The following is a 23,675-nucleotide window of genomic DNA, read 5'->3' as shown; positions in this document are numbered from 1 at the left end:
CAATATCATTTTAAGTATGGAATTGTGTAAGCACAAGGTCATTGGCTTTCAGTGTTGAAGGAAAAGTAGACAGAATTGGATAGCATTATCCTGAAAAAAACTTTAAATTCCAGAATCCCATGTAATATAATAAAATATAATTTGACTATTCAGTCACTGTAAACCAGCCCCTTCCCCATTATATTTTATATATAGGCAAGGAACTGCTTTTCTGTTTTCAGAATGCAATACCTACAATGTTGATAAAATTCCTGGTTTCCCCAAGTAATAAAAATGGTATCTGAATATTCAGTCAGTGTAAATCAGAGAAAGTAAAGGACTGTATATAGCGCCTTTCCTGACCTCAGGACGTCCTAAAAAGTGCTTTACAGCCAATTAAGTAATTTTGAAGTGTAGTCACTGTTCTATTGTAGCGAAATGCAGAAACCAATTTGTGCACAGCAAGGGCCCACAAACTGCAATGGAATACATGACTAGATAACCCGTTTTCATCATTTTGGTTGAGGGATAAATATTGGTCAGGACACCAGAAGAACTCCCTGCACGTCTTCAAATAGTGCCATGGGATCCTTTAGGTCCACCTGAGAGAACAGGCATCGTGTTGGTTTAACAGCTCATCTGAAAGACAGTGCAGCACTCCCTCAGTATTCCAATGAAGTGTCAGCCTGGATTATGTGTTCAAGTCTATGTGATTCAGAGAATACTCGCAATTTGCTTGTTACGCAATGTCTGCACATGGCTTTGAAGCCCGGACATCTTCAAAGGGCACAAATGTCTTACATGAAGGATAACCTCAGATAAACAATGTCCAACATAGCCATAACCTTCAGCTCATCCAAAACTATACTACCCATATCCCATCCCACACCCAATGACGCTCACTAGTCAACACTGACCTACATTGGCTCAGTTCCCCAAAGCCTCAAATTTAAACTTGTCACCCTTATGTTTAATTTCCTTCATGACCGTGCTCCGTTCCATCTCTGTAGCCTCCTCCAGCACTACAACCCTCTGAATTCCCCGTTCCACTGACTCCAGTGTCTGTGCATCCCTCCGTTCCTTTGCCCCACCATTGGCAGCTGTGCCTTCAGCCATCACAGTCCCACTCTCTGGAATTCCCTACCTAAATATCTCTGCCTTACCACTTCCCGCTCCTCCTTTAATACTCTGCTTAAAAACCACCTCTTTGACAAACCTTTGGTCACCCCTCTTTCTTTGGTTCGATGTATGTTTTCCTTACTCCTCGTGAAACACCTTGGTACGTTTTTATCTATGTTAAAGGCATTATATAAATGCAAGTTGTAGTAGTAACGAATGGCATTTAGCCAGACTATAAAGTGAAAATACATTGCAGTATCTCACAGAGCTGGGTTTACTCCCCCCATTCCCCTGCCTCCCCCCACCCCTCCAACAAGTGGGAGGGGGTCAGCTACAGCCCATTCATTTGTTTTTGTACATTCTCTTTACACTTACACCGCTGGACTAATTTCCCTTTTTTTAAGTTGTATTTTTGTTTAAAACTCAGGTTTTCTTCCCTTTTTCCCTTCCCCATTTCATTTCCTTCCCCTTTTTCTGCTTTCTTGCCAATTTTTCTGATCATTTTTATAAACTCTATGCTTTCCCACATTCATCCCTCGGACTGCCTCGTTTCACTATAGTCCAATCAGTGTGGCAGATTCTTGACTACCTAAGACATTCCAGAGTTCTTCGGAAAGATATCGGCTACATACTGACCCGAGTTGCAGCAGTGCACAGATGGGCTTCCTCAAACTCCGAGCACCTGTCAGTTTCTAGTGCGAGGAAACCGGAACATTCATGGGAGCTACCTGTACAGCTTCCCCATCGGTAACTGCTAATAGCGAGCTTTAGCTTTCTGCCATCAACCCAGATCTGTGCAATATTGCTGACTAGTGCAGCAAAGATTGAATATAACAAAGCTAAGCTATTACCTACGGACGCTCCACTAACAAAAAGGTTTATGCTCACCTGTCGCTAAATTCGAACCTTGCATTGGCGACAATTTTCTGCCTTCCTCACCTGAAGGCGATGGCTCATTTTGGGATAAGATTCCAAGGGCATTGGCACCTCCTCATTTTCATATCTGATCCCTGATAGACTTTTCAATTATATGGGGCATCACATTTGAGCTAAATCCTGTCCTCACGTGACACTAACACATGCAGAACTTCTAGGACTGGAGACTGTATGGTGATCGGGGGTAGGCACAGTGGCTGACTTTTCTCCTTCTTACCTCTGGGGTGCAGAGGCCATTTCTAACACCTCACTCTGGTTGAGATCAGAGAAACTAGTAGCCTCCTGGTCTGTATGGCTCAGTACCATACTGGAAGCTGCATTTACACAATAAGCCATCGGGGAGTTTGCCAGCTGACACAATTTTTAAACTGTCACATGAACCCCTCCCAAGTATTTTGTGTTTTGCAGTTGGTGGGGGTAGCTTTATTCTATTTTAGATTTATTTTGCTAATGATGGCTGCCATGTTAGACATTGCTAGCCTTTTGGTGACGTTCTTACTGAATTATGAACTGCTATGACGTAATCAATTCAAGTTGATAAGAGCGACGATCTAGAAATGATTGGAAATAACACGGCCCTTCCATGAGATGAGCTAAGCTCAAGAAAAAAAAAAAAAAAAAAAAAATCGCTCAACACCATATTCCTTGTTCGAAGAATAAATAAATGCTCTCATTAATTTGCTATAATACTAAAAGATCATTGCGCTGTGATTTAGGATTGATCTACAAATGAGACAACAGCACGAAGAGCAGCCATTTCCAAATCTCCAGGCTAACATAATTCAAGCAGGACAAAGCAGCAACTAAGAAATATAAGGATAAATAGAACCGAGTTAGCTGTGCTTCATGGGCTGGATTGCCTGGGCTGACAGGCTGCATGTGCCCCACGGGCTATAATTTGCATTTTCCTGATATATAAAGATCACTACAAACTAGACATCTATTAGCTCAAAAGATAAGGTTTGACTTTGAAAATACACAAAATGTAAATGACTTATGTGGTGCTCAAATATTATTGTGCAAACCATCCAAAAGCACCCACACACAAACAATGCTAGCACACTCAAATTATGAAAGTGAAAACAGAAAAGCAGAAGTGAATTATTTTCCTTTCTTCCCCTTTGTTTAATTTGACAGAATTAAATAAAAGCCACATCACCTTTCCTTATGGTGCAAATTGTGTCATGTGCTGTGTAGTGTTACAGGTTCGGATTCACACACCAGTGAATTTAAAGAACTGCAAAAGCACCAAGTGCTTACATTGCAATATTTGGGAAAAGCCCCTACACAAAGCTTTGAACGGAACACAAACATGACTTTAAAACGCTGGCCCTGAATTCACAGTTGGCGGTGTAGCTAAGGAGCACGCCACCAACATCCGAACGAAACTCACACGTACCTGTGTGAACTCCCCTTCGTGAAGTTGCTTTCAAACACTGCGGAGCTGTGCGCAGCGTGGTGGCCCACGGATCCCAGGGGTGCACCGCTGTGCGTATGTGAACCTGGGATCACATGGGGCGGTGCTCCTTTCAGTCCCTGATTCTTAGCCAATGGCCCACGGATCCCAGGGGCGCACCGCTGTGCGTATGTGAACCTGGGATCACATGGGGCGGTGCTTTCAGTCCGATTCTTAGCCAATGGCCCACGGATCCCAGGGGCACACCGTTGTGCGTATGTGAACCTGGGATCACATGGGGCGGTGCTCCTTTCAGTCCCTGATTCTTAGCCAATCAGGAAACAGAAGAGATTTGCTCACAACTCATTTCAAATAATTTAGCAGCCAGAAGTGCTATTTTATTAATAAATTATGATCATTGAAAGACTTGCATTTATATAATGCCTTTCACGACCACCGGACGTCTCAAAGCACTTTACAGCCAATGAAGTACTTTTGAAGTGTAGTCACTGTTGTAATGTAGGAAACACGACAACCAATTTGCGCACAGCAAACTCCCACAAACAGCAATGTGATAATGACCAGATGACCTGTCTTTCTGTTATGCTGGTTGAGGGATAAATGTTGGCCAGGGCACCGGGGATAACTCCCCTGCTCTTCTTCAAAATAGTGCCATGGGATCTTATACGTCCACCTTGGTTTAATGTCACATCTGAAAGACGGCACCTCTGACAGTGCAGCACTCCTTCAGCACTGCACTGGAGTGTCAGCCTAGATTTTTGTGCTGAAGTCCCTGGAGTGGGACTTGAACCCACAACCTTCTGCCTCAGAGGCGAGAGTGCTGCCCACTGAGCCACAGCAAATAGTATTGCAATAGTATTTAAAACACAAACCAAGATAATACTAACCTATAATTACATTCTTATTGTCCTATCGAATTTGTTTCTCCTCTATTAGACTAACTAACTTTTGTTTAATTTAAATAATAAATAATCAAGAGTTTAAATATCTGTTAACATGAGGAAATCACGAAAGTAGAATTAAATCCTATCTAAATAGAAGTTGGGGATTAAACCGAAACTACAAAAGGTTTTTGGGCAGCAAAGACGGTGACACAAAAAGGCCGTTTTCAAACTCAAACAAATGAAAGTTTCTTTCAAAGTTTGTATCCGCTCAGACACGAACCAGTGCCTCATTGTTATGGGCTGTAGCATAAACAAATACAATTTTCTCACCCCCACCCCTTACGCTGTGCAACAGCCTCCTGCGCCTGTTTGCAGCAGATGTAAACATTTTCAGAGTAATTAATGCGCTGTAGGTGGGCAATTTGCCAACTTTTCACCAACACATTGATTTCAATGGGTAGGTGAAACGTGCAGCGAAGCCGATGCGCAGTTGGAACTTGACAGATCGCAAGTTCGGGATTTACAGAAATTGTGTGAATTCAGGGCCATTATTCTGAAAGAAACTAAGAGAAAGTTACTTATGAACTTTGATTATTCACAAATGGTTCTCAATGTTTCAGGTAGCTACATATGCAGGATGTGTACCTTTTGAAAAGGAACCACTGACAAACTGCTGTCAAGTTTGGTAAAGCAGATCTAAAATGATTAAAGTTACTTAGGTAACAAATGATCCACAGGATAATAACCATTATGCATTTTAGTTAATGAGGAAACATTCAGTGTATGCACAGACCTTGGAGACACCAGGTCTCACAATGATGCTCCAGGGTCCTGGTTTGGTTACTAGACCCTTATTACTGTCTCTCCCACGCCTTCCAATCAGGTTCACTCTCTTAAACCCAAACTTAGTATTAGCAATTCTCAATTTACTTTGTCTTCTCTTTTACTCTTTTCCACCTTGGGTTTCTCAATAAAGTATAAAAAATACATAAACCCAGCCACATCCATCAGCGTGCTGGAAAAGAAAGAGAAGGGAAGGAGGAAACCTCCTGTCCTCCATGACATCATCATGTGTTCACGATGAGTGATGGGGACACACAAGGGAACAGCCCGTTTACCTGTCCACAGCTAAAGTTTCAGTTCACAATCAGATTTTGGTTAGTTTTACTTACCTGTATATTTGACCATTGTGCGCCCGGTTGATATTTCCCATAGCTTCACGATAGAATCCTTTCCACTGGACAAAACATACTTTGAATTTCTTGAGAACATAATGGAGCACACCTCCGCGCCGTCGTGTGCTTTTTCATAGGTCGTGATGCAGCGGTTTGAGACGCCATCCCATAGCTTGATGTTGCCATCTTTGCTGCACGTGACATACATGTTGGCACTGGGGTTGTAGCTTACTGCACAGACGGCATCTGTGTGCTGATCGCGGGGATTGCTCGACACAAAGCACTGGAAGGTGTTGACATCATACAATCGCAGAGTGGGGTGCTGCGTTCCCACTAGAATATAGTCTCCAGAGGGATGAAAGGAGATGGAGCGCAGCATTTCTGCTTCCTAAAAACACATAAAAGGTGAACTACAGAGATCAATGACAACTAATTTCCACCAGCCCCCCACTTTCAATTTCTTCCTTTCTTACCTGCAAGTGCCAAGAGAAAAATCAGCCAGGCCGCCTGCTCCTAATCACTATCCAGTGATCCTTGCTAGAAAGTGCACATATATGGATGACTGAGGATAGGATTGGACTCAGTTGTAATGCTTACAGTTGATAAGCCTACTGAGGCTCATACGTGGAGAATGGGCATTTGGACAAGGTAGTGGAATGCTGCCAACATCCGTGGAACTGAGTTTCAGCAAAATTCAGCTGTTTGGGGAGAGGAAGGAGATAACTGGCGGAACATAATGGGACTGGCACAGCATGGAAATGTCCATAAGACTACCACCTTTACGACTATGTGTTAAGAATAAACCTGTAATTATATGCAATGTTCCCTCTAAATTTTTTTTGCATGCTTAAATTTGCTGCGCGGTATCTTAAATGTGAACAGCTTGTGAGTACCTTCCCGATTGCTGGGCGTCCACGCACGCACGCAACTTCAAGGGAACGTTGTTTATATGTTCTCAGGACATTCCAAAAAGCTTTAAAAGTATGGATTACATTTGAAGTGCAGTCACTGTTGTCAGATAGCCAAATATAGCAGCCGCTTTGGGTACAAGGTCCCACAAAGAAAATGATTAAATGGCCAGATAATCTATTTTTGGTAGTGTAGGGTAAGGGAGAAAAATTGGTCAGAAACCTGGGAAAACTCCCCATACTATGGGACCTTTTACATCCATCTGAACAAGCAGATAGAGCCTCGGTTTAACGAAAGACGGCACCTCAAATAATGCAGCACTTCATCAGTACTGCAATGAGGTGGCAACCTAGAATACATGCTCAGGTCTAGCGTGGGGCTTGAACACACAACCTTCTAACTTCGAGGCAATAATGTTATCAAATGAATCCATCAATTTTGATCTCTAACCTGAAGATACTTGAATGCTCTTTTTGCAGAAGGTTTGGAATAGTCGAAGAGTTTCAGTGTGTAGTCCTTTGACCCCGACGCTAGTATCTGTTCTGTGGGGTGGAAAGCAAGACACGTGACCTCATCCACATGATCGTACAGCGTGCGAATTACGGGATGGTTCTCCATGTTCTGCTGTGCTGTCTCATTCATCATCACCTGTGTAAGACAATTATTAAAACACTGTATTACAAACAATCTGACTTTTCTCGAAGTCAAGGAATACACACTAGCACTGTGACTTCACTTGCTGTAGTCCACATCCATATAGTGCACTGCAGTAATTCACTATGTGAAGCTGTGTGATCCAGCACCAATGCATCGAACTAGAGGGGCACCCCTCAATACAGGCTTACAGCTGCATTGGCAGTAACCTCCAATAACACACCCAGACTCAGACATGGACTGGGCCAAAAACAGGGAAATATAGATTATAACTGGATAAAGTAGTATCATTCTGCCTCATCCTGGGGCCAGGGAATAAATGGGGCAATCTTGAATGAATCAATCAGATTTTGCGCAAATGAATTACTGTTGTACAGGACAAACCTCTTTTGTGCACACTGCCTTTGGTCAGTGTGCCCCCTTGCTGCTATTTAAGTGCAGTGCACAAAGTTTCACAACAGAATATAATTTCCAAAGAGGTAGAGTAACTTTAAATGTCACTGCGGCTAAAAGATCTTTTAGCTTGAAAGATGCACACGTCTACTATTCTTCAACATAACATCTGCACAAATTGCTTCCAACATTTTTAATTTGAACTAAAATTGCAGAATGCATCAGACCAAAGTCAGAATGTATATGTTCTTCAAATTAAACTAAAAATAGGAATAACGTGAACCAAAAAATCCCTTTGTCAGGAGAGTCAGAAAATCATTCCCAATGTGAAAATTGGGTCAATATTCAGTCATTACACACTCAATTCAATTAGGATCTTAAACAGCTGTCAAATGGACAAAACCATATCTTCTGCCTGGACTGGGAGTCACAGACCTGGCAGTGCACCACTCACAATCTAGTGGAACAACTTATCCTACTGATATTCCTTCTGTCAGTTTTATTTCCTCCTCTGCTGAAGGCGCTGACTCTTGCTGGTATATGGTTCCAAATAGTGAGTGTCCACAGACTGTTTGGCTATGGAAGACTGCACCGCTGATCCCAATCTTGTTTTCACTTTAAATTGACACGTGCACTTTCCAAACATGCTCAGATTTACAGGATAATAAGCAGGAATGGAATGTTGGCCGACTTTTCCCTTCCCTGACAACAGGGCAATGAGATGAACTGTGGCTTTCTCCACTGCTGCCCTGGCTCAGATTAACTAACTCAGCACCAATCCCTGGAACTTGGTTACAGACCTTGGAGAACATGGGCCTGTACGATTCAGCTATTTAACCCTTACCAACTGAGTTACTGCAGGTGCTTAACTAGGATCCTTAAGCACAACCAGAGAGAGGAAACCATTAATTCCTTATGTCTGGACTGAATGTAAATGTAGATCAGAGCAAATTGCTCAGACCCTACTGTAACAGCTTAAATGTCATTCATATGAAAAGATGCCAGCTAACTGAGGTGCAAATACGTGGTTCTAAATTAAGGACTGATCAAATAATAAAGTAAAAGTTCCTGCCACCCAGTGGCTTGGTGCATAAGGGCACCGTCCAGTACAGTACTGAATAATCCAGACAAGAAGGTCCCACACTCGAACCAAACTTTGCTGGTATCACCCAGGGCAGTAGTTGGGAGAGAAAAAAAAGGGTTCCCACTCCTGATGTCTATCCAATGAGCTCTGCTAGAAAGTGCACATTGTTTTTTATTTACATTTCTTTCTTTGAATGTGAGTGATGTTGACAGGAAACTTTCTGATATCCGGCACTGACGGGACTGAGCTGGTGCCGTACCATCAAAAGTGCCGGACATACCAGCATTAATGTTGAAACATACGCAACTGAAAAGCTCCGTGTGAATCAACAAACCCTGTTGCTTAGCAACAGCTTCAAAACAGTTGGCTGCAGCTGCAAGCGTCTCTAGCTGAAGCTGTTGCTATAGCTACAGACCTTGCAGTGCCTGACTGGGAAAAAAAAAGCAACGAGAACTAAAAAACTTATAGAAAACGGCTCCTGATTTTTGCCGTTAGATCGAGTATTCCGGACATATAACCTCCGGATAAACCAAAGTTTCCTGTATTTATTTCCCCGAGGGCATTAATGTCCTGCGTAAGCCAGACCAAGTTGGGGTGGTAGGTTCCCTTTCTTGAAGGACATTCGTGAGCCAGTTGGGTTTTTAACGATAATCTAACAGCTTTCATGGTCATTTTTTTCCTGGTGTCAGCTCACAAATGACCAGATTTATTGAACTGAATTTCACAACTTGCCATGGTGGGATTTGAACTCGCAACCTCTGGGTGGTTAGACCAGTAATGTGAAGACCACACTACCATACCCCATATATTTGGATGTATGTATGGAGAGGACAGGATTGGGCTTTGCTGCAATATCCCCATAACCAAAGAAACTGCTAGCAGGCGAGGCTTATGCATGAAGAATGGCTGCTAGGGTGAGCTACCAGAGGTCTATCAGTGCCCGTGGAGCTGTACCCCAGCAAGAGTCAACACCTTCAGGAGAAAAAGAGGTCATACTTCATAACTGAATTTGAACTCTTGCAAAATAGTTGTGTTCATTTTACTCCTGTACCTCTATGGGCATGGCACTCTTTGCTAGCATCCTCTCAGTATCCAGAATCTTGATGGATGCGTCAGCAGAACCCGTGGCAATCAGCTGTCCGTCTCGGCTATAGGTGGCAACTCGGCACGGCCCTTTGTGCGATGTCACGTAGCATGTCTCATACTCAGCAGCCTCTGGGGACATGGTCTGAACGTCAGCATCGAATTCCATGTCGATGCCTGTACCAGGAGCCACAGTGTCTGACCGCCCGATAGCATACTGAACAGTGTTGTCGTCATTTTCCATTCCTGTAACAACCATATCGGAATACAAGAATCAACGCGAGTTTAACCAAACCAGGCTTATTCAGGACAAAAGCAAAATAAAATCTACAGCCTGAAATCACAATTGTCAAGACATTTTCAGTATCACAACTTGGAAATTTCTGAACCTTCATAAAAGACACAATCTTTCACCCTCTCCTCCCCATCTCTAGCTCTTCTACAGAGAGACTGGCTACGTATCATTTATTGAATACAATATATACCTTGCACTGGTGTAAGTGTCATTTTATGTTTCAAAAGTATAAAACCTTGTACTGAGTCGGTGCCTATGTAAGGGATTTTACACCAATTAGCATCAACAACAATTAGCATTTATATAGCATGTAGTAAAACAGCCCAAGGTGCTTCACAGGAGCATTATTAAACAAAATTTGACACCAAGTCACATAGAGATATAAGTTCACGTGACCAAAAACTTGGTCAAAGAGGTAGGTGTTAAGAAGCATCTTAAAGGAGGAGAGAGAGGCGACAAGGCTTAGGGAGGGAATTCCAGAGCTTAGGGCCCAGGCAGCTGAATTGAAAATGCAGAGAAGCTCATGAGGGAAACTAGGGATGGGCCATAAATGCTGTCCTTGCCAGCAACGCCCACATCCCAAGAATGATCAAAAAAAGGGTTGTATCTTTTTCAAATTACTGTACTGTAATCTTGGATATATTGCTAGGGTTTGTTCATTTCAAAGTCTATTGTTTCATCATCTAATAAATCAATCTGTGAAACATGACAAGCACAGCACATTAACAAACAGCAGCTTCATGGTCACGGGTGTGCATCCGTCGAGAATGAAGCCTTCAACATCTAAGTATAAAATTGGATATACTTGCCTTAAAGGGAGTCCAACAAAGGTACACAGGACTGATTCCTGGGATAAGGGGATTATCCAAGAGGAGAGATTAGTAGACCAGGCCTATATTCCCTAGCGTTTAGAAGAATGAGAGGTGATCTCATTGAAACGTATAAAATTCTTAAAGGGCTTCACAGAGTAGATGCAGGGAGGATGTTTCCCCTGGCTGGGGAGTCTTGAACTAGGATTCAGTCAGAATAAGGGGTCAGCATTTAGGACCAAGATGAGGAGAAATTTCATCAAAGGGTGGTGAATCTATGGAATTCTCTACCACAGAGAGCTGTGAATGCTGAGTCGTTGAGTATATTCAAGACAGAGATCAATAGATACTAAGGGAATCAAGGGCTATGGGGATAGTGCGGGAAGGTGGAGTTGAGGTCGATGATCAGCCATGATCTTACTGAATGGCGGAGGAGGCTGGAAGAGCCGAATGGCCTACTCCTGCTCCTATTTCTTATGTTTTTAAAATTGGCCACTCGATAGTACGTGTGTGTGGACATTCGGCAAAGACAGGATCAGGCTCAAACATGATGCCCTCTGTTGCTGAATAGCCCGCTGCCATTCATCATCTAGGTTTACACGTGAAGGATAGTTAATTGGGCAAGTCACCTAGCACCTATGTGACCGTAGCCCAGTGAGCAGCCAACAGGAGAGGAGAGCTGATAAAATACTTGAAATTCAGTTGCAAGAGGGTGAACACAAGGTACTTACCAAGCTTGGCAAGATGCAGTAGTTGCTCGGAGGGGGAACAAATTGATGGTGGCTTGATCTCATTGATCAGGTTTGATGCAATGCTCATGTACCCATCGTACAGCAGCTGGCCAATAATGAGTCGGTAAAGTTGCTGCCGGTCTTTAAGAGTAACTTTAGGTCGGAACATTTCTTCAGCGATTCTCTTGCGTGCAATTATCCTGAAGGATTAAAAATATATTAAAAATGAGCAGTTGTTTCACAGCAGACAATATGATTAAAACCTGATGTGATTATAAAAACAGAACGTGCTTCTATTTCCTACACCTTTAATTATTTTCTGCTCATCTTAATACGCTCACATGTGCCGTATTACCTGGGAAATCTAGCTAAGGTTGCCCCCTTGCTAGCCTAGAGGCACTGAGCCCAATTGCGGAACCTCCATTGCTACATCAGCTAGGATTAGGTAACTCAGCACAAACCGGGGGAAAAATCTGGGACCGTCTGTTCTGAAAATATCCCTCAACTCACTGGCAGTACTGGAACTCGGTGGATTTTTGAATTTGTTTAACGAGGATACAGTTGTTTTATTGTCGTGTTAATCTACATGAATTTTTTGAATGGCATGCAAAGTCTACGTGTTCAATATTCTAGAAATCCAATATTCAGCACATGCTTTCTTTTATTGGTGTTTCTGAACTGCAAAATGAAAAATCAGTGGAAAATGATCAGCAACTTTAATGTGACAATACCAGATTCTGGCCACCTGGAGGAGCTGTAACATTTACACAGCTCAAATCACAGGGTAAATATGGATAAAAAAAGAATTCCTGGTTTAGTTCATCCATCCAGAAAGATCCCACTGTTCAGTATCCACGTGTTTGTAAATAATTACAGGCTTTTCACCTCCTATTTCTAGAAGTGTTCATCACTCTGAATGAAGTTCCTGATGTTAATCCTAAATTTGTGTTTAACTAATTGGAATCTGTGATCCATTGTCCTACTCTTGTAAGTTAGCGTGAAGTCATTTTCTAGATCTACCTTTTCCATTCTGTTCACTATCTTATATAACATTTTAAGGTCACCACTCGATCGCCTCCTTCCAGTCCATGGTTCTCCAGTCTCACACCGTAAGTCTTGTGACACCAGTGATCAGCTTTGTGGCTTACCGACTATCAACCTGTTTCTAGCCGGACTTCTTGATAGATTTCATTTGTGCTCAACAGAGGACTTTTAAGATCTCATTTCTATTGATCTTTTTAGTGCAATTCCATTTTATTTAAAGACATCATTATTTTCCCACTTTTATTTTAATCTGGCATTTATTTATTCCTGTGTTCATGGCAGCCAGCAACAAGATTCCATTTCTTTTATGACTTTCATAAAGATTGATACAAGGCTCCTATTTCTGAAAATATTTATAATTATCTTTTTGTGTAATTTTTTTGAGATATTTCGATCCGACACTGTGCCATTTATTTTATGGTCACTTGTTGTTGCTAGGTTTTTTTCTACCCTTCTTACTCTAAACTATTTCAGCTCTCGTTTTTAAGTCCCTCTCACAAGCAAGTCCTAACTCTACTTATGTTGTAGAGTGTCTATCCCAGTCTTGATGTCTAGATAGGCTTTTGGTATCACACCTGGGACAACAAAACTACTTGCATTTAAAGTCTTTAACATAGTAAAACATCCCAAGGCACTTCACAGGAGCGTTATCAAACAAAATGTGACACCAAGCCACATAAGGAGATATTAGGACATGTAAGAGGTAGGTTTTAAGGAGCGTCTTAAGGGAGAACAGAGGTGTAGAGCTGTGGAGAGGTTTAGGGAGGGAATGCCGGAGCTTAGGGCCTAGGCGTGACCACTAATGGTGGAGTGATGAAAATCGGGGATACACGAGAGGCCAAACTTGGAGGAGTGCAGAGATCTCAGAGGGTGGTAGGGCTGGAGGAGGTTACAGAGATAGGGAGGGGTGAGACCATAGAAGGATTAGAAAGCAAGGATGAGAATTTTAAAATCGAGGCGTTGCCAGAACAGGAGCATACCTAGGTTAGCGAGCACAGGAGTGGTGGGTGAACAGGACTTGGTGTGAGTTAGGACACGGGCAGCAGAGTTTTGGATGAGCTCAAGTTTAGGGAGGGTATGAGGTGTGAGGCTGGCCAGGAGAGTATTGGAATAGTCGAATCTAGAGGTAACAAAGGCTTGGATGAGAGTTTCAGCAGCGGATGAGTTGAGACAGGGCCAATACCAATGTTCCCTGTCATTTTTTCCGGCGCCACGCAACCCCGTTATGGAGCTGTGCAGCCCATTCAAAATACAGCACATGCGCGGTTTTTGCATTGAAAAGCTGGCTGCGCGGGATCACTGGGGCGCCGCGCGGGATCACTGGAGCGCTGCGCGGGATCACTGGAGCGCTGCGCGGCCACACGGCTTAAAGGGAACCGAGACCGTCAACATTACGCAGCTGGAAGTAGGTGGTCTTGGTGATGGCAACGATATGAAATCAGAAGCTTAGCTCAGGGTCAAGTATGACGTCACGGTTGCAAACGGTCTGGTTCAATCTCAGACAGTGGGCAGTCAAAGGGATTGAGTGGGTGGCTAGGGTAGAGTTTGTGGCGGGACTGAAGACAATGGCTTCAGCCTTCCCAATATTTAATCAGAGGGAATTTCTGCTCATCCAATACTGGATGTGGGACAAGCAGCGTGACAAATCAGATGCAGTGGAAGGGTCGAGAGAGGTGGTGGTGAGGTAGAGCTGGGTGTTGTCAATGTACATGTGGAACTTGACATTGTGTTTTCGGATGATGTAGTCGAGGGGCAGCATATAGATGAGAAATAGGAGGGGGCCAAGGATAGATCCTTGGGGGACACAGAGGTAACAAAGTGGGAAGAAAAGCCATTGCAGGGGATTCTCTGGCTGCAACTGGATAGATAATAGAACCGGGCAAGTGCAGTCCCGCCCAGCTAGACGATGGTGGAGAGGATTTGGGGGAGGATGGGGTGGTCAACCATATCAAGGCTGCAGAGAGGTCTAAAACGATAGTTTACCATGATTACAGTCACATAGGATGTCATTTGTAACTTTGATAAGGGTAGAAATCCTTGTCTGGTCATTATCTTTAGCCACTGGACTTATCCTATGCCTTTGTTGGATTTCTCATCAATGAGCGAATAATGCATTACAGTACATCTTCAGACTTTGTTTTCAGTTTAAACTAATTTAATAAAGACAAACAAGCAATCACAAACAAGCAAATAAGTAAGTCAGAAAATAGCACTATATTTACAGTAGGTCTTTCCATCTAACTCCACGAGTGGAAAAATAATGAAAGGATTGCATCTCTAAGTACTAAATAACTTTTATATTTAGTATCAACAGGGAAGTCAAGGGTTATGGGGGACAGGCAAGAAGGTGGAGTTGAGGCCAAAATAGGATCAGCCATGATCTCATTAAATGGTGGAGCAAGTTCGAGGGGGCCGAATGGCCTGCTCCTATTTCTTATGTTCTTATATTACGCAGTGTTTTTCTCAAATATTATACAACTGCGGGAGGCTAATCTAAATGATCTTGAAGTTTCAAACTGATTTGATCTCTATCTCAGGAGTTTCAAAGTGGGTAATTCCTTCTCCCAGAGATTTTCCAACTGACTCTTAGATTCAAATAGAACAGCTCTTTTCATATCCCAGAATTTTGAATAATTGACATCTCTATTACATGACTATAAACTAAACTTATAGAACAATTTCATGCTAACTTGTAGAAAGCACACCTCATGCAGTAAATGCAGACATTGTGGAAGCATTCAAGAGAAGTGCCTCAAAATCCTGATTCAGCAATAAATGGATGCTCAGCAGGTGAGAATGAAAAACGGCAGGATAGGCTCTTGATAAATGGGCGACAGATGTTTGTTGCTCATCAAATGAGGGATGGGAGTGCTAAAGATTAGAACACTTCCCACTTCATGGCACCCAGTGTCAGCATTAAGCATTCCAAGATCAGGTAGAGCAGAGGGGAGAACTTTCACGTTAGAAGGGTGCAACAACAAACGTGAATCTCTTCCATTGTCGGTCGGTCACCTGTGGTATTTTTATTCATTCTTAAGATGTTGGCGTCGCTGGCAAGGCCAGCATTATTTTCCCGTCCCTAGTCCCCCTTCAGAAGGTGGTGGAGGACCATCTTCTTGAACCGTTGCAACTCAAGTGGTGAAGGTACTCCCATAGCGCTGTTAGGCAGGGAGTTCCAGGATTTTGACCCAGCGACAATGAAGGAACGGCAATATAGGTAAATATAAAGCGTCTAACGTTTGGTGTTGTGACAGGAGACCAACATTTTTGTGAGTCTTGTCAGCGGCCATCAGGAATGTTGGATTCTTCATTTGTGCCAATGGAAACTGTGGATCTCTGGCTTCCATCAGGTCTTTAGCAGCAACATTACCACCTAAAATAAGCACAGTGGCACATGGAGATCACAGGGTTCCTGCCTGTGCACTAGTCCCTCTCGGATTCATTAGCAAATATAAATCTGCCTATAGATCCAGGATAAAGGTCTCTCCACTCTGCCCAATAACATGCCTCAGCTCCAACCTCAGAACACTTATTTAAGTTTGGATCATACAGCCAGCAAAGATAGTCATCCAGTCAGTCTAAGCTACTTTCAGCCCAGGTGCTAAAGGTCAGTGCATCACCCAGTCCTGGCTTTCCTTCTTGTTCCTGTGGTGGAAGCGGAGACACTCAATGTTTTCAAGGGGAGACTGGATAGGCACTTGAGAGAAATAAACTTGCAGGGCTGCGGGACTGACTGGATTGCTCTACAGAGAGCCGGCATGGACTCAATGGGCAGAATGGCCTCCTTCTGTGCCGTATGACTCTAATCTCTATGAGTCTGGCCCAGGGGGGGGGGGGGGGAACGAGTCTGGCCCAGCCCGTCTCGGGCGGGGGGGGCGAGTCTGGCCCAGCCCGTCTCGGGCGGGGGGGGGCGAGTCTGGCCCAGCCCGTCTCGGGCGGGGGGGGCGAGTCTGGCCCAGCCCGTGTCTGGGGGGGGTGTTAGTCTGACGGAGCTCCGGGTCGGGGGGTTTAGTCTGACCGAGCTCCGGGACTCTCTCCCAGCCCCACTGCCTGATTCGGTCTCCCGCCGTGGCCGAGAGCCTCACGGAAAATATTCCACCCCCAAATCCTACCAAAATCACCGCACTGAACGAACAATTTGGCCTAGAATCACAGCCTAAAGCCGAGCACGGCCCAAAGCCCGGGCCTCACCACAGCGGCGTTTACTCACCGAGACAAACGGCAAAAACAGCGGGAGCCAACGGACTGACGTCAGCGCGGACCGCGGCACAGGCAGCCAGTGACGTCAGCGCGGACCGCGGCACAGGCAGCCAGTGACGTCAGCGCGTTCCGCAGCTCAGGCAGCCAGTGATGTGCCTGGGTCTGCCTGTGTCTATCATTCTGGTATTAAAAACAGAAAATGCTGGCAACGTTCAGCAGGTCAGGCAGCATCTGTGGAGAGAGAAACAGAGCTAACGTTTCAGGCCGATGACCCTTCGTATCATTCTGGTGTCGAGTAATACGGAGCTCTATGCCAGCAAAATCTGTCATAGTTTTACACAGTGAATTACTTTGAAATGCATTATGCAGACAATGGAGCCCTTCTTGGGGTCTTTGTAGGTCAGTACCACAGCAGGCTCAGATCAAGTAACTCAGCATAACAACAACTTGTATTTATATAGCGCCTTTAACCTAATAAAATGTCCCAAGGCGCTTCACAGGAGTGAGTCATGCAGAGAGAGTGAACCTGGGAACATAAAGCAGAGAAAGTGAACCTGGGAACATAAAGCGGAGAGTGAGCCCTCACCAATCTACCTGTTGCAGATGCATCTGTCCATGACTGCATTGGTGGAAGTGACCACCGCACAATCCTTGTGGAGACGAAGTCCCGTCTTCATGTTGAGGATACCCTCCACCGTGTTGTGTGGCACTACCACCGTGCTAAATGGGACAGATTTCGAACAGATCTGGCAACTCAAAACTGGGCATCCATGAGGCACTGTGGGCCATCAGCAGCAGCAGAATTGTATTCAACCACAATCTGTAACCTCATGGCCCGGTATATCCCTCACTCTACCATTACCATCAAGCCGGGAGATCAACCCTGGTTTAACGAAGAGTGCAGGAGAGCATGCCGGGAACAGCACCAGGCATACCGAAAAATGAGGTGTCAACCTGGTGAGGCTACAACACAGGACTACTTGCATGCCAAACAACAGAAGCAACATGCGATAGACAGAGCTAAGCGATCTCGCAATCATCGGATAAAATCAAAGCTCTGCAGTCCTGCCACATCCAGTCGTGAGTGGTGGTGGACAATTAAACAGTTAACAGGAGGAGGAGGCTCCAAAAATATCCCCATCCTCAATGATGGTGGAGCCCAGCACGTGAGTGCAAAAGACAAGGCTGAAGCATTTGCAACTATCTTCAGCCAGAAGTGCCGAGTAGATGATCCATCTCGTCCTCCTCCTGAGGTCCCCAGCATCACAGATGCCAGTCTTCAGCCCAATCAATTCACTCCACGTGATGTCAAGAAACGGCTGAAGACACTGGATACTGCAAAGGCTATGGGCCCTGACAACATTCCGGCAATAGTACTGAAGACTTGTGCTCCAGAACTAGCTGCGCCCCTAGCCAAGCTGTTCCAGTACAGCAACAACACTGGCATCTACCCGGCAATGTGGAAAATTGCCCAAGTATGTCCTGTCTACAAAAAGCAGGACAAATCCGACCCGGCCAATTACCGTCCCATCAGTCTACTCTCAATCATCAGCAAAGTGATGGAAGGTGTCGTCGACAGTGCTATCAAGCGGCACTTACTCAGCAATAACCTACTAACTGACGCCCAGTTTGGGTTCCGCCAGGGCCACTCAGCTCCTGACCTCATTACAGCCTTGGTCCAAACATGGACAAAAGAGCTGAACTCAAGAGGTGAGGTGAGAGTGACTGCCCTTGACATCAAGGCAGCATTTGATCGAGTGTGGCATCAAGGAGCCGTGGCAAAACTGAAGTCAATGGGAATCAAGGGAAAAACTCTCCATTGGTTGGAATCATACCTAGCACAAAGGAAGTTGGCTGTGGTTGTTGGAGGTCATTCATCTCAATCACATGACATCACTGCAGGAGTTCCTCAGGGCAGTGTCCTAGGCCCAACCATCTTCAGCTGTTTCATCAATGACCTTCCCTCCATCATAAGGTCAGAAGTGGGGATGTTCGCACACTGTTCAGCACCATTCGAGACTCGTCAGATACTGACGCAGTCCGTGTCCATATGCAGCAAGACCTGGACAACATTCAGACTTGGGCTGACAAGTGGCAAGTAACATTCGCACCACACAAGTGCCAGGCAATGACCATCTCCAACAAGTGAGACTCTAACCATCTCCCCTTGACATTCAATGGCATTACCATCGCTGAATCCCCCACTATCAACATCCTGGGGGTTACCATTGATCAGAAACTGAACTGGACCAGCCATATAAATACTGTGGCTACAAGAGCAGGCCAGAGGCTGGGAATTCTGCGGCGAGTGTCTCACCTCCTGACTCCCCAAAGCCTTTCCACCATCTACAAGGCACAAGTCAGGAGTGTGATGGAATACTCTCCACTTGCCTGGATGAGTGCAGCTCCAACAACACTCAAGAAGCTCGACACCATTCAGGATAAAGCAGCCCGCTTGATTGGCACTCCATCCACCACCTTCAACATTCACTCCCTCCACCACCGGCGCACTGTGGCTGCAGTGTGTACCATCTACAAGATGTACTGCAGCAACTCGCCAAAGCTCCTTCAACAGCACCTTCCAAACCCGTGACCTCTACCACTTAGAAGGACAAGGGCAGCAGACGCATGGGAACATCACCACCTACAAGTTCCCCTCCAAGCCACACACCATCCTGATTTGGACCTGTATCGCCGTTCCTTCACTGTCGCTGGGCCAAAATCCTGGAACTCCCTTCCTAACAGCATTGTGGGTGTACCTACACCATATGGACTGCAGCAGTTCAAGAAGGCGGCTCACCAACATCTTCTCAAGGGCAATTAGGGATGGGCACTAAATGCAGACCTAGCCAGCCAGCGACGCCCACATCCCATCAATGAATTAAAAAAAAGCAGAGAGAGTGAGCCTGGGAGAATAAAGCAGAGAGAGTGAGCCTGGGAGAATAAAGCGGAGAGAGTGAGCCTGGGACAATAAAGCGGAGTGAGCCTGGGAGAATAAAGTGGAGAGAGTGAACCTGGGACAATAAAGCGGAGAGAGTGAGCCTGGGAGAATAAAGCGGAGAGAGTGAAGCTGGGAGAATAAAGCGGTGAGAGTGAGCCTGGGACAATAAAGCGGAGTGAGCCTGGGAGAATAAAGTGGAGAGAGTGAACCTGGGACAATAAAGCGGAGAGAGTGAGCCTGGGAGAATAAAGCGGAGAGAGTGAAGCTGGGAGAATAAAGCGGTGAGAGTGAGCCTGGAAGTTGAGACCAATACAAACAGGCTGAAATTAAAGTAGTGGCGTCCGAATCAGCGGAGAGAGGAAGTAGCGGCAGAACCCGAGGGAACTAAATAAGTATCGAGTATATGTATTAAGGTAAAGATCTAAGATAAAGAGCTGGAATAATTAAACCGGGTTTAAAATGCATGAGACTTTCCAGTAGCGTCCACTGGGCTGGGGTAAACAACTCCCGGACCCGGTGACGTCACAGGACAGCAGGTTGGTGATTGGTTGGTGAGTAATACATTTTTGTGCTCTCTAAAGTAGGGGAGTGGTTTAAACAATGATTTAGGAACCAATAACTTGCTAAAGATAAATTAACTAGTTCAAAAGAACTAAAAATAAACCAAGTGAATTAATTACATAAAAGCTTTAATTAAATAAATAAATAAATAAAACAAGGTTAGATAGCGATGGCAGTGTAGAAGGTGTGCCGCATCTGCTGCATGTAGGAGTTTGTGGAGAGCAGCGTGATCCCAGGCAACCACATCTGCAGTAAGTGTCTGCAACTCGAGGAACTTCAGCTCAGAGTTGTTGAGCTGGGGTCCCAGGTGCAGACATTGTGATGCATCAGGGACGGTGAGAGTTACCTGGACATTTTGACCCAGGAAGCAGTCACACCCCTTAGGTTAGGTATTGGTTTAGATTTGTTTCGTGGTCAGGGTCGAGAGGATGTGACTGCAAGTCAGGCAGGTAAGGGGGCCTCAGATGCAGTGGTGGAGGAGTTTCAGCCTTTGCCCTTATCCAACAGATACGAGGTACTTGCTACCAGTGTGGATGAGAACAAAGACTGTAGGGAGGATGCAAACGGACCACGGTACTGTTGTACAGGTCATTCAAGTGGGGGGAACGAAAAAGGAATGTGTGTTAGTGTTAGGTGACAGTATAGTCAGGGATGGATAGATAGTGTACTCTGCAGCTGTGACCGGGAGTCTCGAAGGCTGTGTTGCCTGCCCATTGCCAGGGTTAAGGACATCTCTTCACAGCTAGAGAAGAACTTGGAAAAGGAGGGGGGAGGATCCAGTTGTCGTGGTCCAACTATGAGGAGCTAGGGTACAAATTAAAAAGCAGAACCTCAAAGGTAATCTCTGGATTACTACCTGAGCCATGCGCAAATTGGCATAGCGACCAACATATTAGGGGTTTAAATGCATGGCTGAAAGAGTGGTGTGGGAGGCAGGGGTTTCAATTCATGGGGCACTGGCACCAGTACTGGGGAAAGAGGGAGCTGTTCCGTTGGGATGGACTCCATTTAAACTGGGCTGGGACCTGGTAAATAGAATAACTTGGGTAGTAGATAGGGCTTTAAACTAATAATGGGGAAGGAGGGTTCAGGTAAGGGTAAATCTATAAGCCTAACGAGAAAATTCAAGGCTGTAGAGCAGAGTAGCGATTTGGATGAAATCAAGCAGATTGTGTCAGGAACAGAAAGAGAGTTTAACAATGGTAATAGGGCATTAGCGACTAAGGCCACATCAGGGAAAAATAGCAAAAAGTTAAAATTAAAGGCGCTATATCTGAAGCATAAAGCATTCAAAACAAGATAGATTAATTAATGGCACAAATGGAGATAAATGGGTTTGACCTAGTAGCCATTACTGAGATGCGGTTGCAGGGCGACCAAGGTTGGGAACTAAATATTCCAGGGTGCTTGACTTTTAGAAAAGATAGGCAAAATGGAAAAGGACGGGAGGTTGCCCTGATAATAAAGGATGAGATAAAGTCCAAAGTGAGAAAAGATCTTAGCCCGGAAAATCAGGATGTAGAATCAGTTTGGATGGAGCTAAGAAACAACAACGGGCAGAAAACATTGGTGGGAATAGTTTATAGGACCCTTAACAGTAATCATAGTGTTGGACAGAGTATAAATCAGGAAATTAGAGGAGCATGTAACAAGGGTACTGCAATAATCACAGGGGACTTCATTCTTCATATAGACTAGGCAAACCAGATTGGCAAAAGTAGCTTGGAGGACGAGTTCATGGAATGCATTCAAGACAGTTTTCTAGAACCAACTAGGGAACAGGCTATTTTAGATCTAGTGTTGTGTAGACAGGGTTAATTAGTAGTCTTATACTAAAGGATTCTCTGGGGAAGAGTGATCATAATATGGACAGAATTTCATATTGAGTTTGAGAGTGATGTGGTTAAGTCTGCAACGAGGGGCTTAAATTTAAGCAAAGCAAATTACGTAGGTATGAGGGGCAAGTTGGCTAAAGTAGATTGGGTAATTAGATTAAAAGATATGACCGTAGATAAGCAATGGCAAACATTTAAATAAATAATTCATAATTCTCAATTAATATATATTCCCTTGAGGAATTAAAACTCCACTAGAAAAGTAGTTCAACCTTGGCTAACTAGATAAGTTAAGGATAGTATTAGATTAAAAGAAGATTACAATGTTGCCAAAAAGAGTAGAAAGTCTGAGGATTGGGAGGGGTTTAAAAATCAGCAAAGGATGACCAAGCAATTGATAAAGAAGAAAAAAATAGAATATGGGAGTAAATTAGCAAAAAATATAAAAACAGATCTCATTGAAACTTATAAAATTGACAGGACTGGACAGACTAGATGCAGGAAGGATGTTCCCGATGGTCGGGGAGTCCAGAACCAGGGGTCACAGTCTACGGGTAAGGAGTAGGCCATTTAGGACAGAAATGAGGAGGAATTTCTTCACCCAGAGAGTGGTGAACCTGTGGAATTCTCTACCACAGAAGGCAGTAGAAGCCAATTCATTAAATATATTCAAGAAGGAGTTGGATATATTTCTTTAGGCTAAAGGGATCCAGGGGTATGGGGAGAAAACAGGGACCGGGTACTGAAATTGGATGATCAGCCATGATCGCATTGAATGGTGGAGCAGGCTCGAGGGGTTGAATGGCCTACTCCTATAATCTATGTTTCTATGTAAGAGTTTCTACAAGTATGTAAAAAGAATGACAGTAGCAAATGTAAGTGTGGGTCCCTTAGAGGCAGAGACAGGAGAAATTATAATGGGGAATAAGAAAATGGCAAAGATGTTAAACAAATATATTGTATCTGTCTTCAGAGTAGAAGACACAAAAATATACCAGAAATAGTGGGGAACCAAGGGGCTAATGAGAGTGAGGAACTTAAAGAAATTAATGTCAGTAGAAAAAAAAGTACTAGAGAAACTAATGGGACTAAAAGCCAACAAACCCCCTGGACCTGATGGCCTACATACTAGAATTTTAAGAGGTGGCTACAAAGATAGTGGATGCATTGGTTTTGCTCTTCCAGAATTCCTTAGATTTTAGAACAGTCCCTGTGGATTGGAAGGTAGCAAATGTAACTAACCTGTTCAAGAAAAGAGAGAGAGAAACAGGGAACTCTAGGCCAGTTAGCCTGTTGTCAGTAGTAGGAAAAATGCTCGAATCTATTAGGGACGTGGTAACAGGGCACTTAGAAATTCATAATATGATTAGGCAGAGTCTAAATGTTATGAAACGGAAATCGTGTTTGACAAATCTATTAGAGTTTTTTGAGGGGGGAAGATAAGAGGGAACCCAGTATATTATAGTACATTTGGATTTTCAAAAGACATTCAGTAAGGTGCCACACAAAAAGTTGTTACACAAGACTATGGGTCATGAGATTGGAGGTAATATATTAGCGTGGATTGAGGATTGGTAAACGGACAGAAAACAGAGTAGGAATAAACGGGTCATTTTCGGGTTGGTG

The 23,675-nt window shown here is 44.2% G+C and overlaps 1 protein-coding gene across 4 annotated transcripts in view; it reads right to left on the bottom strand.

The window, feature by feature from the left end:
• Positions 1-23,675, bottom strand: part of cstf1 (cleavage stimulation factor, 3' pre-RNA, subunit 1) — a 44,772-nt gene that overhangs the window by 6,272 nt on the left and 14,825 nt on the right. The window contains exons 1-5 of one of the 4 annotated variants that reach the window (XM_086005219.1): positions 16,723-16,856; positions 11,469-11,668; positions 9,602-9,879; positions 6,870-7,067; positions 5,508-5,898 (exon numbers count right to left, since the gene is read on the bottom strand). In XM_086005219.1, the coding sequence (XP_085861345.1) occupies positions 5,508-5,898; positions 6,870-7,067; positions 9,602-9,879; positions 11,469-11,637 (1,036 nt within the window). In that variant the 5' untranslated portion in view covers positions 11,638-11,668; positions 16,723-16,856. Of the gene's footprint in view, positions 1-5,507; positions 5,899-6,869; positions 7,068-9,601; positions 9,880-11,468; positions 11,669-14,495; positions 14,518-16,624; positions 16,690-16,722; positions 16,857-23,675 lie in introns of those variants that run through there. The other 3 variants (XM_086005220.1, XM_086005221.1, XM_086005218.1) reach the window with 3 other exon arrangements.

Source organism: Somniosus microcephalus, chromosome 13, assembly GCF_052327205.1.
Source record: "Somniosus microcephalus isolate GS21.2 chromosome 13, FLI_Smic_1.0, whole genome shotgun sequence".
NCBI classification, from domain to species: domain Eukaryota; kingdom Metazoa; phylum Chordata; class Chondrichthyes; order Squaliformes; family Somniosidae; genus Somniosus; species Somniosus microcephalus.
This window is presented reverse-complemented; position numbering and strand designations above follow the sequence as displayed.